The sequence below is a fragment of the Haliotis rufescens genome, unplaced genomic scaffold (assembly GCF_023055435.1).
Source record: "Haliotis rufescens isolate VD_foot unplaced genomic scaffold, xgHalRufe1.0.p SCAF_33, whole genome shotgun sequence".
Classification (NCBI taxonomy): Eukaryota; Metazoa; Mollusca; class Gastropoda; order Lepetellida; family Haliotidae; genus Haliotis; species Haliotis rufescens.
This window is the reverse complement of record NW_025964035.1, coordinates 4,887,190-4,901,552: the sequence shown is the minus strand read 5'-3', so window position 1 is coordinate 4,901,552 and position 14,363 is coordinate 4,887,190. Positions and strand designations below refer to the sequence as shown.

At 42.2% G+C, this 14,363-nt stretch overlaps 1 protein-coding gene across 1 annotated transcript; it reads right to left on the bottom strand.

Moving 5' to 3' along the window:
* Nucleotides 1–1,416: 1,416 nt before the first annotated feature.
* On the bottom strand, nucleotides 1,417–13,965 carry LOC124150268 (aminopeptidase 1-like). The gene is made up of 8 exons (XM_048380784.1): nucleotides 13,605–13,965; nucleotides 9,631–10,132; nucleotides 8,496–8,657; nucleotides 8,259–8,376; nucleotides 7,588–7,708; nucleotides 3,776–3,921; nucleotides 2,536–2,649; nucleotides 1,417–1,539 (listed from the first exon to the last, which is right to left on the bottom strand). The coding sequence occupies exons 1-8, from the start codon at nucleotides 13,864–13,866 to the stop codon at nucleotides 1,417–1,419; spliced, it is 1,548 nt and encodes a 515-aa protein (XP_048236741.1). The 5' UTR covers nucleotides 13,867–13,965.
* Nucleotides 13,966–14,363: the final 398 nt, after the last annotated feature.

Genomic DNA, 14,363 nt, shown 5'->3' with positions numbered 1-14,363 from the left:
ATGCTGACGGGTCGCGTTATATCCGCGTCCACCCTCATGCTACTGTGTACCACCTACCTTCTCCTTCGTCATCTGTTCATCCTTGTCTGGTGTAATGCTGACGGGTCACGTTATATCCACGTCCATCCTCAAGCTACTGTATACCACCTACCTTCTCCTTCGTCATCTGATCATCCTTGTCTGGTGTAATGCTGACGGGTCACGTTATATCCACGTCCATCCTCCTGGTACTGTATACCTACCTTCTCCTTCGTCATCTGATCATTCTTGTCTGGTGTGATGCTGACCGGTCGCGTTATATCCACGTCCACCCTCAAGCTACTGTGTACCTACCTTCTCCTTCGTCATCTGATCATCCTTGTCTGGTGTAATGCTGACGGGTCGCGTTATGTCCACGTCCACCCTCAAGCTACTGTGTACCACCTACCTTCTCCGTAATCCGATCATCCTTGTCTGGTGTAATGCTGACGGGTCGCGTTATATCCACGTCCATCCTCAAGCTACTGTGCACCTACCTTCTCCGTAATCCGATCATCCTTGTCTGGTGTAATGCTGACCGGTCGCGTTATATCCACGTCCATCCTCAAGCTACTGTGCACCTACCTTCTCCGTAATCCGATCATCCTTGTCTGGTGTAATCCTGACGGGTCGCGTTATATCCACGTCCCCCCTTATGCTACTGTGTCCCTACCTTCTCCTTCGTCATCTGATCATCCTTGTCTGGTGTAATGCTGACCGGTCGCGTTATATCCACGTCCACCCTCACGCTACTGTATACCTACCTTCTCCTTCGTCATCTGATCATCCTTGTCTGGTGTAATGCTGACGGGTCGCGTTATATCCGCGTCCATCCTCAAGCTACTGTCTACCTACCTTCTCCGTAATCCGATCATCCTTGCCTGGTGTAATGCTGACGGGTCACGTTATATCAACGTCCACCCTCAAGCTACTGTGTACCACCTACCTTCTCCTTCGTCATCTGATCATCCTTGTCTGGTGTAATGCTGACGGGTCGCGTTATATCCAGGTCCACCCTCAAGCTACTGTGTACCACCTACCTTCTCCTTCGACATCTGATCATCCTTGTCTGGTGTTATGCTGACGGGTCACGTTATATCCACGTCCACCCTCAAGCTACTGTGTACCACCTACCTTCTCCTTCGTCATCTGATCATCCTTGTCTGGTGTAATGCTGACGGGTCGCGTTATATCCGCGTCCACCCTCAAGCTACTGTATACCACCTACCTTCTCCTTCGTCATCTGATCATCCTTGTCTGGTATAATGCTGACGGGTCACGTTATATCCACGTCCACCCTCAAGCTACTGTGTACCACCTACCTTCTCCTTCGTCATCTGATCATCCTTGTCTGGTGTAATGCTGACGGGTCACGTTATATCCACGTTCATCCTCAAGCTACTGTGTATCTACCTTCTCCTTCGTCATCTGATCATCCTTGTCTGGTGTAATGCTGACGGGTCGCGTTATATCCACGTCCACCCTCATGCTACTGTGTACTCTCGCAACAAACATCTCCATCTGGAATGAAAATAGTTGATATATATTATTCTGAGCTTTATTTTACTCCCGACACCGAGTCTGCAGCAAATGTCAGTACAATTCCCAAATTGGAATATGAATTATAATTATAACCAATGGTATGGCCAGGCGACTTATACTGGTATTTCAGAGACAACCGGAAAGAAAAGAATAATACACAAATGACACATAGTTTATGTTATGGCTTTGCATACTTGTATACCTCTAAATTTAGGAAAAAAAGAACATTTAACAAAACATTGTTTGTACCAATTCGCCTCTCATAGGCACTTAGTTTTATATCCTAGATAATTTCATGATTATAATATGCAATCGCCAGAGGATGACCCTTGTTGAACGGGGTTCGAATCCTGGTTCGCCCTGATTATGTTAGCAGGTTTGTCAGCACCATACTCGTGCAAAGGGTTTAGGTGAAAGGTGAAATGGGGTTTAACGTCGCGTCCAAGATTATTGCACTTATACAGCGACGTGCATGCACGTGTGTGTGGCTGCTTGTACTAGTCCGGACTGATGCTAGCCCATTGAGATACCATGCCGGGTTTAACATGAATACCCCACTCAGACACAGTATACTGACTCCGAGCCGACAAGTCCTTGTTTTAGCCCCATAATGTCGAGCGCCAGGCAGGGTAACAACAAGTACCATCTTTTAACGTCTTTTGGTATGACGCGGCCGGGGATCGAACTCCGGACCTTCCGTTCTCCGGGTGGATTCTCTACTACTAGACCACTGAGGCGGTCCCCGTGCACAGGGGTCTTAAGAAGTGTTTAACGTCTAAGGTCTGCACACCTATGGCTTTTCTCCACATCAAACTGACACGCATTGATAGAACTGACGACGGAGGCGTCAAACCAACTCACTACACTCACTTGCCTCTTACTCACTCGTTCGTTCGTTCGTTCGTTCGTTCGTTCGTTATCCAGACAGATAATCCGTAATTTATCGCAGCTGGTTACTCATTATTTTCTTAATACCTCACGCCATTCAGGGTAGATTTGAGCCAATGCATACGAATCAAGAAACGTGGCAATGCCTTTACTCAGCCACGCCCACTCCTCGCCAGCGGGGGTCACCAGGTCTCCAAACCACTGCAAAACACGAGACGGGGGATCTTAGTCACGGAAACCTCATAGGCAGCAGTATTCGGTGATCAAGACGAATGTTCTGTTCTGTTAAATATTCAAGTGAACATATCAAAGTAGACTAGAGTACAGTACACGATATGGAGGTCTGTATGAGGTGAAAGAAAAGTAACTCTTTGAGGAAACCAGGAAGCCAGCAAGTCTCTTAAAGGGGATGAGTATAGGCTGCTAGTGCTGCGAATGGTTAATGTTTGTTAAATAGATGCACTGGGATAATGTTTTTGTTTTGTTTGTTGTTTAAAGCCGCACTCAGCAAAATTCCAGATTCGGGTAGAGAATAGGGAGGCGCTGCAAAACTTTCAGCCGCTTGCAAGCGAAACAATCGCTGACTAAGGTCGCTTCGTTCTCAAACCAAAATGGCGGCTTACTTTGACAGCGGAACAAGGAATTATTGACTGGATCAACGAGAAAATGAGCAAAGCTATATAGTAGCTATAACACTCAATCATCCTCAGTCAGCTCAACTTCTTCAAAGTAGTCATAAATTTCATCAGCTCGCCATCGAACCTCTTCTATTGCGTTCTTCATTACGCGGATGGTCAGGCTCGCTGACTTGGTTGATGCATGTCATCGTGTCCCAGTTTCGTAGATCCATGCTCATGATGTCAATCACTGGAAAATCTGGTCTCGATTAATTACAGACAGACGGAATATTGCGGCGTAAAACAACAAAGAACCGGACAAACAAACCGACGTCATATAGATGAAATATTGCTGAGTCAGGCGTTGAACAACAAACAAAAACAAACTAACAAACAAACAAACGTAAGGCAACATGTTCTCTAGTTTCCCCAGTATTCAACAATTGCTCTTAAGTTAACAGTTTTCCTCAGATTACATGTCCATCATTTTACATATGAATCGTGTAAGGGATCCTTTCCCCGATTGGCACGACGCTAAAAATAGCCGTCCAATCAAATTACCTATAGGAGCGAGAGAAATTCTGTGCTTGGTTAGTGACAAAAGCGATGGAGGCGGTGACATCACGTCCGAGGTTGTGGTGGCAAACAGATCCATGGTACGTATCATAATATAATAGAGATTTAATACACGGGAGGATGCAGACCCATACCTGTTGAGAGACTCCTTGAGCGGTGAGTCGTGCAAGTCGCTGCTCCGCGATGCGTCCCTCCTCTGTGTACACTGATGTCCCCCGGAGTGTCGTGCTACCCCAGTGTTCAACGACGACGTGTTTCACGTTCCGTACCACGACGTTGTCTGAAGGAGTGCATGTGTACATCTTTGTAGACAAAGCTAGAATTATGTTGCGAGTCTGGACCAGGCAATCCAGTGATTGACACCATGAGCATCGATCCACGCAATTAGGATACGATTCCACCCGACTGACCACCCGATTTCGTTAGTCGCCTTTTACGACAAGCATAGTCGCCTTTTTACGGCAAGCATGGGGTGCTGAAGATCTATTCCACCCCGGATTTTTCACGACATCTGGAACATTAAATTCATTTTTATTACAATTCATTGCTCTGTTCGTCCCCTGTTTCTCACGTCTATGATAACAATATCTACACGTCCACCAAAGTAGTTGCTCTAGGAGACTGATTTGTCTATTGTTGTCTGTTGTCTTTTGTCGTCTGTTTTCCGTTCGTCTGTAGTCTTTGTCTGTTGTCCAATTTGTTGCCTGTTTTTTTATTTTTGACTGTTGTCATTGTCTGTTGCTTAATATTGTCAGTTCAATTGTCTGTTGTCTCCTGTTGCCATAATGTTGCCATTGTCTGTTGTCTACTGTTGTCATTGTCTATTGCCTAATGTTGTCATTGTCTGTTGCCTAGTGTTGTCATTGTCTGTTCCCTAATGTTGTCATTGTCTGTTGCCTAATGTTGTCATTGTCTGTTCCCTAATGTTGTCATTGTCTGTTCCCTAATGTTGTCATTGTCTGTTCCCTAATGTTGTCATTGTCTGTTCTCTAATGTTGTCACTGTCTGTTGCCTAATGTTGTCATTGTCTGTTGCCTAATGTTGTCATTGTCTGTTCCCTAATGTTGCCATTGTCTGTTGTCTACTGTTGTCATTGTCTATTGCCTAATGTTGTCATTGTCTGTTGCCTAGTGTTGTCATTGTCTGTTGCCTAATGTTGTCATTGTCTGTTCTCTAACGTTGTCATTGTCTGTTCCCTAATGTTGTCATTGTCTGTTCCCTAATGTTGTCATTGTCTGTTCCCTAGTGTTGTCATTGTCTGTTCCCTAATGTTGTCATTGTCTGTTGCCTAATGTTGTCATTGTCTGTTCCCTAATGTTGTCATTGTCTGTTCCCTAATGTTGTCATTGTCTGTTCCCTAATGCTGTCATTGTCTGTTGTCTACTGTTCTCATTGTCTGTTCCCTAATGTTGTCATTGTCTGTTCCCTAATTTTGTCATTGTCTGTTCCCTAATGTTGTCATTGTCTGTTCCCTAATGTTGTCGTTGTCTGTTTTCTAATGTTGTCATTGTCTGTTCCCTAATGTTGTCATTGTCTGTTGCCTAATGTTGTCATTGTCTGTTCCCTAATGTTGTCATTGTCTGTTCCCTAATGTTGTCATTGTCTGTTCTCTAATGTTGTCATTGTCTGTTCTCTAATGTTGTCACTGTCTGTTCCCTAATGTTGTCACTGTCTGTTCCCTAATGTTGTCATTGTCTGTTCCCTAATGTTGTCATTGTCTGTTCTCTAATGTTGTCATTGTCTGTTGCCTAATGTTGTCATTGTCTGTTCCCTAATGTTGTCATTGTCTGTTCCCTAATGTTGTCATTGTCTGTTCCCTAATGTTGTCGTTGTCTGTTCTCTAATGTTGTCATTGTCTGTTCTCTAATGTTGTCATTGTCTGTTCTCTAATGTTGTCACTGTCTGTTCCCTAATGTTGTCACTGTCTGTTCCCTAATGTTGTCATTGTCTGTTCCCTAATGTTGTCGTTGTCTGTTTTCTAATGTTGTCATTGTCTGTTCCCTAATGTTGTCATTGTCTGTTGCCTAATGTTGTCATTGTCTGTTCCCTAATGTTGTCATTGTCTGTTCCCTAATGTTGTCATTGTCTGTTCTCTAATGTTGTCATTGTCTGTTCTCTAATGTTGTCACTGTCTGTTCCCTAATGTTGTCACTGTCTGTTCCCTAATGTTGTCATTGTCTGTTCCCTAATGTTGTCATTGTCTGTTCTCTAATGTTGTCATTGTCTGTTGCCTAATGTTGTCATTGTCTGTTCCCTAATGTTGTCATTGTCTGTTCCCTAATGTTGTCATTGTCTGTTCCCTAATGTTGTCGTTGTCTGTTCTCTAATGTTGTCATTGTCTGTTCTCTAATGTTGTCATTGTCTGTTCTCTAATGTTGTCACTGTCTGTTCCCTAATGTTGTCACTGTCTGTTCCCTAATGTTGTCATTGTCTGTTCCCTAATGTTGTCATTGTCTGTTCCCTAATGTTGTCGTTGCCTGTTCCCTAATGTTGTCATTGTCTGTTCTCTAATGTTGTCATTGTCTGTTCTCTAATGTTGTCATTGTCTGTTCTCTAATGTTGTCGTTGTCTGTTCTCTAATGTTGTCATTGTCTGTTCTCTAATGTTGTCATTGTCTGTTCCCTAATGTTGTCGTTGTCTGTTCTCTAATGTTGTCACTGTCTGTTCTCTAATTTTGTCATTGTCTGTTCCCTAATGTTGTCATTGTCTGTTCCCTAATGTTGTCGTTGTCTGTTCCCTAATGTTGTCATTGTCTGTTCTCTAATGTTGTCACTGTCTGTTCCCTAATGTTGTCATTGTCTGTTCCCTAATGTTGTCATTGTCTGTTCCCTAATGTTGTCGTTGTCTGTTCTCTAATGTTGTCATTGTCTGTTCTCTAATGTTGTCATTGTCTGTTGCCTAATGTTGTCATTGTCTGTTGCCTAATGTTGTCATTGTCTGTTGCCTAATGTTGTCATTGTCTGTTGCCTAATGTTGTCATTGTCTGTTGCCTAATGTTGTCATTGTCTGTTCTCTAATGTTGTCATTGTCTGTTACCTAATGTTGTCATTGTCTGTTCCCTAATGTTGTCATTGTCTGTTCCCTAATGTTGTCATTGTCTGTTGCCTAATGTTGTCATTGTCTGTTCCCTAATGTTGTCATTGTCTGTTCCCTAATGTTGTCATTGTCTGTTCTCTAATGTTGTCATTGTCTGTTGTCTAATGTTGTCATTGTCTGTTCCCTAATGTTGTCATTGTCTGTTGCCTAATGTTGTCATTGTCTGTTCCCTAATGTTGTCATTGTCTGTTGCCTAATGTTGTCATTGTCTGTTCCCTAATGTTGTCATTGTCTGTTCCCTAATGTTGTCATTGTCTGTTCTCTAATGTTGTCATTGTCTGTTGCCTAATGTTGTCATTGTCTGTTGCCTAATGTTGTCATTGTCTGTTGTCTACTGTTCTCATTGTCTGTTCCCTAATGTTGTCATTGTCTGTTCTCTAATGTTGTCATTGTCTGTTCCCTAATGTTGTCATTGTCTGTTGCCTAATGTTGTCATTGTCTGTTCCCTAATGTTGTCATTGTCTGTTGCCTAATGTTGTCATTGTCTGTTCCCTAATGTTGTCATTGTCTATTCCCTAATGTTGTCATTGTCTGTTCCCTAATGTTGTCATTGTCTGTTCCCTAATGTTGTCATTGTCTGTTGTCTAATGTTGTCATTGTCTGTTCCCTAATGTTGTCATTGTCTGTTCCCCAGTGTTGTCATTGTCTGTTCCCTAATGTTGTCATTGTCTGTTTTCTAATGTTGTCATTGTCTGTTCTCTAATGTTGTCATTGTCTGTTCCCTAATGTTGTCATTGTCTGTTCCCTAATGTTGTCATTGTCTGTTGCCTAGTAGTCATTATCTATTGCCTAATGGTCATTGTCTGTTGCCTAATGGTCATTGTCTGTTGTCATTGCTTATTTAGCCTACCATATTTGGATAGCGGATAAGGTGGATCGAACGTGTTCTCAAACCAATCAAATACAGCAGACCCATGCTTGTGGAGCAGCTGTACTCTGGGAAGCTCATCTGGCCTTGCAACAGTACGGAACTGAAATACAAACAGCAACTGTTTCAACAACATAAACTGACACTGGCGCCTGCACCTTGGATGTGCCTTTCTTTGAGGTAAAGAGCCGAGTGCAAAAAAGTAAAAGATATAAGTATTCACAGTACGCGTTGCTCTCATAAATAGCTACAGTTACACGTGTAAATGTTTGTTTCTTGTTTAACGCCACACTCAGCAATAATCGAGCTGTATGACGGCGGTCTGCATGTAATCGAATCCGATTAAGACAATCCAGTGATTGACATCATGAGTATCGATCCACGCAATGCGGATACGATGAATCAACCAAGTCAGCGAGCCTGACCACCCGATCCCGTTAGTCGCCTCTTAGGACAAGCATAGTCGCCTAGTACGACAAGCACGGGTTGCTGAAATACAATTCTATTCTGGATCTTCACGGGTCTCACGGCTAGCACGGGTTGCTGAAATACAATTCTAAGCTGGATCTTCACGGGGATGAAGACGTGATGAATACAGTACATACTTGAAAAATAAAGACGCAGATATATGATGCAGATGACGACGTACTGACCTTGACTCCTGCTGAGGTTATGTTCTGAAGATAAGCGTAGTTACCGACAGTAAATGCCAAGTCGCATGTGGACATTTTCGGTGTTCGTTGGTAGACATCGGCTAGGATGCCATTTTGCCTGTCAAAATCAACAAATGGAATATTTTTTAACGGAAAAATGGGAGCGTTTTTGAAGTATCTACATTCATAAAATTCTCCATTACATACCATGCATATCAAGAAAATTCAATTCCATACCGAGGTTCTTGATACCAAATTTCAGTGTTGGACCACGTGCTAAATTTCTCTGAAGCCCTCCACAGTAAGGTCAAGTTGAAGGTCGTTTTGAAGGACGGTTCGTCGAAACAGGGAAATGCTCTTCTCGCAAAGCCATCGTTGAAGTACGTTGTGGCTGTCTTGCTGAATAGAAGTGGAGACGCTAATTTTGTAGTATATCCAATTTCTTATACCAAATATCTTTTTGAACATAAACTGGGATTTGGTTTGTTATAGGACACTACATCATGACGTCACAGAGTATGACGTCACTTGCTGAATCAAGTCAGGGCTGCTTCCACGCATGCGTACATAATGATTAAATTGTTAACTCACCATCAAGCCTATCATTTCCATTTAGTGATTGAGTTAGTGAGTAAGTATGGTTTTACACCGATTTTAGCAATATTCCAGTAATATCACGGCGGCCGAAACCACAGTTCCACTGATGGATATATTAAGAACTGATTTCACTATTGTTTGCGTTAATGGAAGTTTTGTTTTTTGTTTAACGCCGCACTCAGCAATATTTCAGCTATATGACGGCGGTCTTGAAGTAATCGAGTCTGGACCAGACAATCCAGTCATTGACATCATGAACATCGATCCACGCAATTGGGATCGATGACATGCATCAACCAAGTCAGCGAGCCTGACCACCCGATCCCGTTAGTCACCTCTTACGACAAGCATAATCGATTTTTACGGCAAGCATGGGTTGCTTTAGACCTGTTCTACCCCGGGTCGTTAATGGAAGTATGAACCCAAATGCTGGAACGCATGTGTAAGTACGCAAAATATGTGCACTGGTGTTAATGTTTATATCTCCATAAATGCAAAACATATTTTGAAGTCAATTCTTTTAAACAGATATGACAACAATAATTACTTTACAGACTGCCTAATTAATGATAAACACAAAAAACGCTTGACAACAATACGAAATCAGTGATCGTTTTGCGCAATGCTGAAAACAAGCCCCGCCCACGCTAGGGTCAGCCAATCAGTTAGTGGGCGTGGGCTACATCGTTTAAGTGTATTAGTCAGTCAAATGGCATGGAATCGCTTGCAGTTTATTTATAACGATATAATAGATAAACAACACTAGCAGTCTTACGATATCTTTCCCTCGGCATCGACGTAAGAATAGGCATAAATCCCATGAGGTCCGAAGTCAACGGGAGCCCGGTACTTTATCTGAATTTTATACCTTCCAAGGGGAGGTATTTCTGTGTCGAGTTGAATGACGAGCAGCTGAGACTGGTTCTTGTAGCTGATGCCGCGAACACCAGGACCGTCATTGGAAGGTGCTACGGGATCTAACCTCACCGAATCCTCATCGATGTCCAACTCTAAAACATTGACGGTTATAGCAGCTGTCTTGTCAAGCACCGTGAAATATATGGACACTTTCCCGTCGGCAGCCATATCCTCCACACTTCCGTAAAAATCCGGAAAGAGTTCAAGGTCGTAATGATAAGGGTAGATCACTCTTGGTAGATTTGGAAGGTTGAGGGAAGTCTGATTGAGTGTACGTAATTCTAGTGTTGACAAAGCTGGGCGGGATGAACACGCACCACCTTCAGGGGGACATAAGGTCGTGACGTCAGACTCGTTATCTGGAATTGTAAAACAAATATTACCCATGTAATCCTGGAAGGGACATAGTCGCGAAGTCGCCCTTACAAAAACAAGCATACAGCTTCAAAATTAACCAAAACGCCAATTGTCGTGTTGTTGTGCTTTGAAGAATATTTTTGGGGTTCTAAGAGATGTTAAAATCTAAAATGTTTAAATGCGGCATCTTGATAATGTCCTTTGTCGCTCTTTACTAATAGTGGTGCGCACGCACACAGAGTGAATTAATCTACGCTGCGCAGGAATGGCGAACTCCAGTGGTATTTAGTTCCAATGACTCTAAAACAAAGGAACCAATGACAATATGGTTTGCTTTTTTTCACCTTGAAAAATGTCGCTTTGTCGCATTGTAGCGCTTTGGTAACATAAAAAAGATCCCGCAAAGCGCGACAATGCGACAACGCGACAAAGCGACAAATGGCCAATGTCGCAATGTCGCGCGTTTGGCTAATTTTGACACGTTTTGCTTGTTTTTGCAAGGGCGACAATGTCCCTTGTAGTATTCCATAGTTCCAAGAGATGTTTCTTGGGACCGAATACCGAATAACACCCACGAACCTAGAAAAAACACAAAATGACGGGCAACAGAAAGTGTACCGAGCTTGTTTTTTATGCAATTGGAAATTGAAAGAACTGTTGTTAAATTTAATTATGTCTATTTAACCATCACTCATGCCTGCAAAAGATTGTAAAAATTAATCTGTGGCTGGGTAATTTTGTGTGAAAATAAATTGGTTAAGTTGAAATTAAAACATCTGATAAAATCTGTTGAGAGGTAGTTTCTTTCGCTCCTCACTGTAATGTTATTGGTTGTAGTCCGTTGGTTATTTTCGATCAAATTTGCCTACGTCATATTCAGCGCTAGTTTACACAGCACCAACGAACCCGACGGAACAGGTTTTCGAAATAACAAACCATTAAAGTACTTCTTACGGAAGCCTTTTAGGGCCATATGGTTTTGGGTTTTTTTCTTGAAATTTCAAGATAATAAGTTGAAATTTAAAGTTAATATCTTGAAATTTCAACATATCATCTTGAAATTTCATCATAGCATCTTCAAATGTCATCTAAGTCTCTTGAAATTTGAACTTAGTATCTTGACATTTCAACTTAACATCTTGATATTTCAAGATACTTACTTGAAATTTCAAGAAAAAGGTTAAGAAACAAATGACCCTAAAAGGCTTCCGTAACTTCTCTTTAAAGCGGCTCCCTTTCTCTCCATACTATATTGTCCACAGGCATATTTCTACTTGCGACAGTTTCCGATACCATCCTATATAGGTCATGCACAGGCTTACTTCAACGTGGTTTTCCACGCGTAAAAGTCACAATAGTTAACGGTATCATCTAAGATAATTGCAATTACATTGACGTGGTAATTACTGTTAATTAATAGGAATGAAGATGTCACAAACTGATGACTAGTTGCATCTGACATAACGAATGCATCGTGAGAGCGGATGATTTTTGTTGACATTTAGTCGGTCACATTTTCGGGTAATAAAAAAAACAATATTTATTCACGCCATCCATCACGCCCAGCAAACAATCGGTGTGTCTAATCTGAGGCAAATAATTATTTTGTACAGTATTATGTACAGATTATTATTTTTTATATAGTTTTGGTTTGGTTTGTTGTTTAACGCCGCACTCAGGAATATTCCAGCTGTATGACGGCGTTCTGTATATAATCGAGTCTGGACCAGACAATCCAGTGATACACATCACGAGCATCGATCCACGCAGTTGGGATCGATGACATGCATCAACCCTGACCAACCGATCCCGTTATTCGCCTCTTACGAGAAGCATAGTCACATTTTACGGTAAGCATGGGTTGCTGAGGACCTATTCTACCCCGGATCTTCAAGGGCGTTTGATATAAAGATTGTGTTTAAGGGTGAGTGTATGGTTTAGTTTAGTTTATATTACATTTAGTTTATTTATCTTGATTTGGTTTATTTAAGCTGCATGGTAGACGGTATTGTTTTACACAGGAGGACAACTTCAATATTTCTTTCTGAACTATTATTTACTATTCAGACATAAATTTAAGAAATGCACTTTTTTTTAAATATTGAAAGATGCAGCTTTTGATTTATGTAATCACAATCGTCTTTAGGGTTCCTCTTATTGGAACACGTGGGCATGGATAAAGGCTTATACTCACAGTCCTGATAGGGTATATATAGGAACACGTAGGCATGGATAAAGGCTTATACTCACAGTCCTGATAGGGTATATATAGGAACATGTTGGCATGGATAAAGGCTTACGCTCACAGTCCTGATAGGGTTCATATAGGAACATGTGGGCATGGATAAAGGCTTATACTCACAGTCCTGATAGGGTTTATATAGGAACACGTGGGCATGGATAACGGCTTATACTCACAGTCCCCGATAGGGTTCATATAGGAACACGTGGGCATGGATAAAAGGCTTATACTCACAGTCCCCGATAGGGTTCATATAGGAACACGTGGGCATGGATAAAAGGCTTATACTCACAGTCCTGATAGGGTATATATAGGAACATGTTGGCATGGATAAAGGCTTACGCTCACAGTCCTGATAGGGTTCATATAGGAACATGTGGGCATGGATAAAGGCTTATACTCACAGTCCCCGATAGGGTTTATGTAGGGACATCTGGGCATGGATAAAGGCTTATACTCACAGTCCTGATAGGGTTCATATAGGGACATGATGGCTTGGATAAAGGCTTATACTCACAGTCCTGATAGGGTTCATATAGGAACACGTGGGCACGGATAAAGGCTTATATTCACAGTCCCCGATAGGGTTTATATAGGAACACGTGGGCATGGATAAAGGCTTATACTCACAGTCCCCGATAGGGTTCATATAGGAACATGTGGGCATGGATAAAGGCTTATACTCACAGTCCTGATAGGGTTTATATAGGGACATGTGGGCATGGATAAAGGCTTATACTCACAGTCCTGATAGAGTTCATATAGGAACATGTGGGCATGGATAAAGGCTTATACTCACAGTCCCCGATAGGGTTGATATAGGAACACGTGGGCATGGATAAAGGCTTATACTTACAGTCCCCGATAGGGTTGATATAGGAACACGTGGGCATGGATAAAGGCTTATACTCACAGTCCTGATAGGGTTGATATAGGAACATGATGGCTTGGATTAAGGCTTATATTCACAGTCCTGATAGGGTTCATATGGGAACATGATGGCTTGGATAAAGGCTTATACTCACAGTCCTGATAGGGTTTATATAGGAACATGTGGGCATGGATAAAGGCTTATACTCACACTCCTGATAGGGTTTATATAGGAACATGTCGGCATGGATAAAGGCTTATACTCACAGTCCCCGATAGGGTTCATATAGGAACACGTGGGCACGGATAAAGGCTTATGTTCATATGGGAACATGATGGCTTGGATAAAGGCTTATACTCACAGTCTACGATCGGGCCCCTCATACCCTCCACAGTGGTCTCATTCCGGCCTTGTACAAGCGTCGTCCTTGACCCCTCAGCTCTATCGTTACACTCCGCCTCTTTTTGGAATATCACATACAGGAGTCCACCAATCACAGCGCATAAAACAAGCGATATGAGAACCCACGCACAAACAAAGGGACCGGAAACAGAGGATCTCTTTCCCTTCCGGGTCACAGTTTCCGGTTCCGGTTTGTCGGTCTCGTTGAAATCGAGCTCCATAATGTCCCACGGAGTTTCCCGTTTATGCACACTTCAGATCAGTACAGGAAGTGATGAGTTTAACCAGAAGAGTATAGCGTCAGGTTATACCGCTTCTGTTATTCCTCAGATATCATTGGAGTATATTTGATGCTGTGTTCGTCTTTACTCATTAAGTCGACATCATTATCACACACATTCCTGTCGTATTATGGCATAGCCTTTCTGTAATTACCATTGGGTATCATTGACATATATAGACTGTCTAGTCGATTGCAGTGGAATATATAAATAAATATCTGCATGGCATGGTAAGTACTTCCTCTCTCTCTCTCTGTGATGGGTGCGATGGGGTAGGCCAGTGGTTAAAGCGCCGAAGGTGTTCAGGTATTAATCTCTATGATAGTGAGAGAAATATACCAAAAATGGCGTTAAACCATACCCCCTTCCTTACCCACTCACTCACTCGTTGTGTGGTGACAGCTAAAGAGTTGGGGTGCCAAATACATGGGTTCTAA

Coding starts and splice junctions, on each gene's coding strand:
- LOC124150268 (XM_048380784.1), bottom strand. CDS start 13,866: ATGGAGCTCGATTTCAACGAGACCGACAAACCGGAACCGGAAACTGTG. Junction 3,922..7,587: donor TTATCCGCTATCCAAATATG/GTAGGCTAAATA, acceptor GCACTCCTTCAG/ACAACGTCGTGGTACGGAAC. Junction 2,650..3,775: donor CTCAAGGAGTCTCTCAACAG/GTATGGGTCTGC, acceptor CGTGTTTTGCAG/TGGTTTGGAGACCTGGTGAC.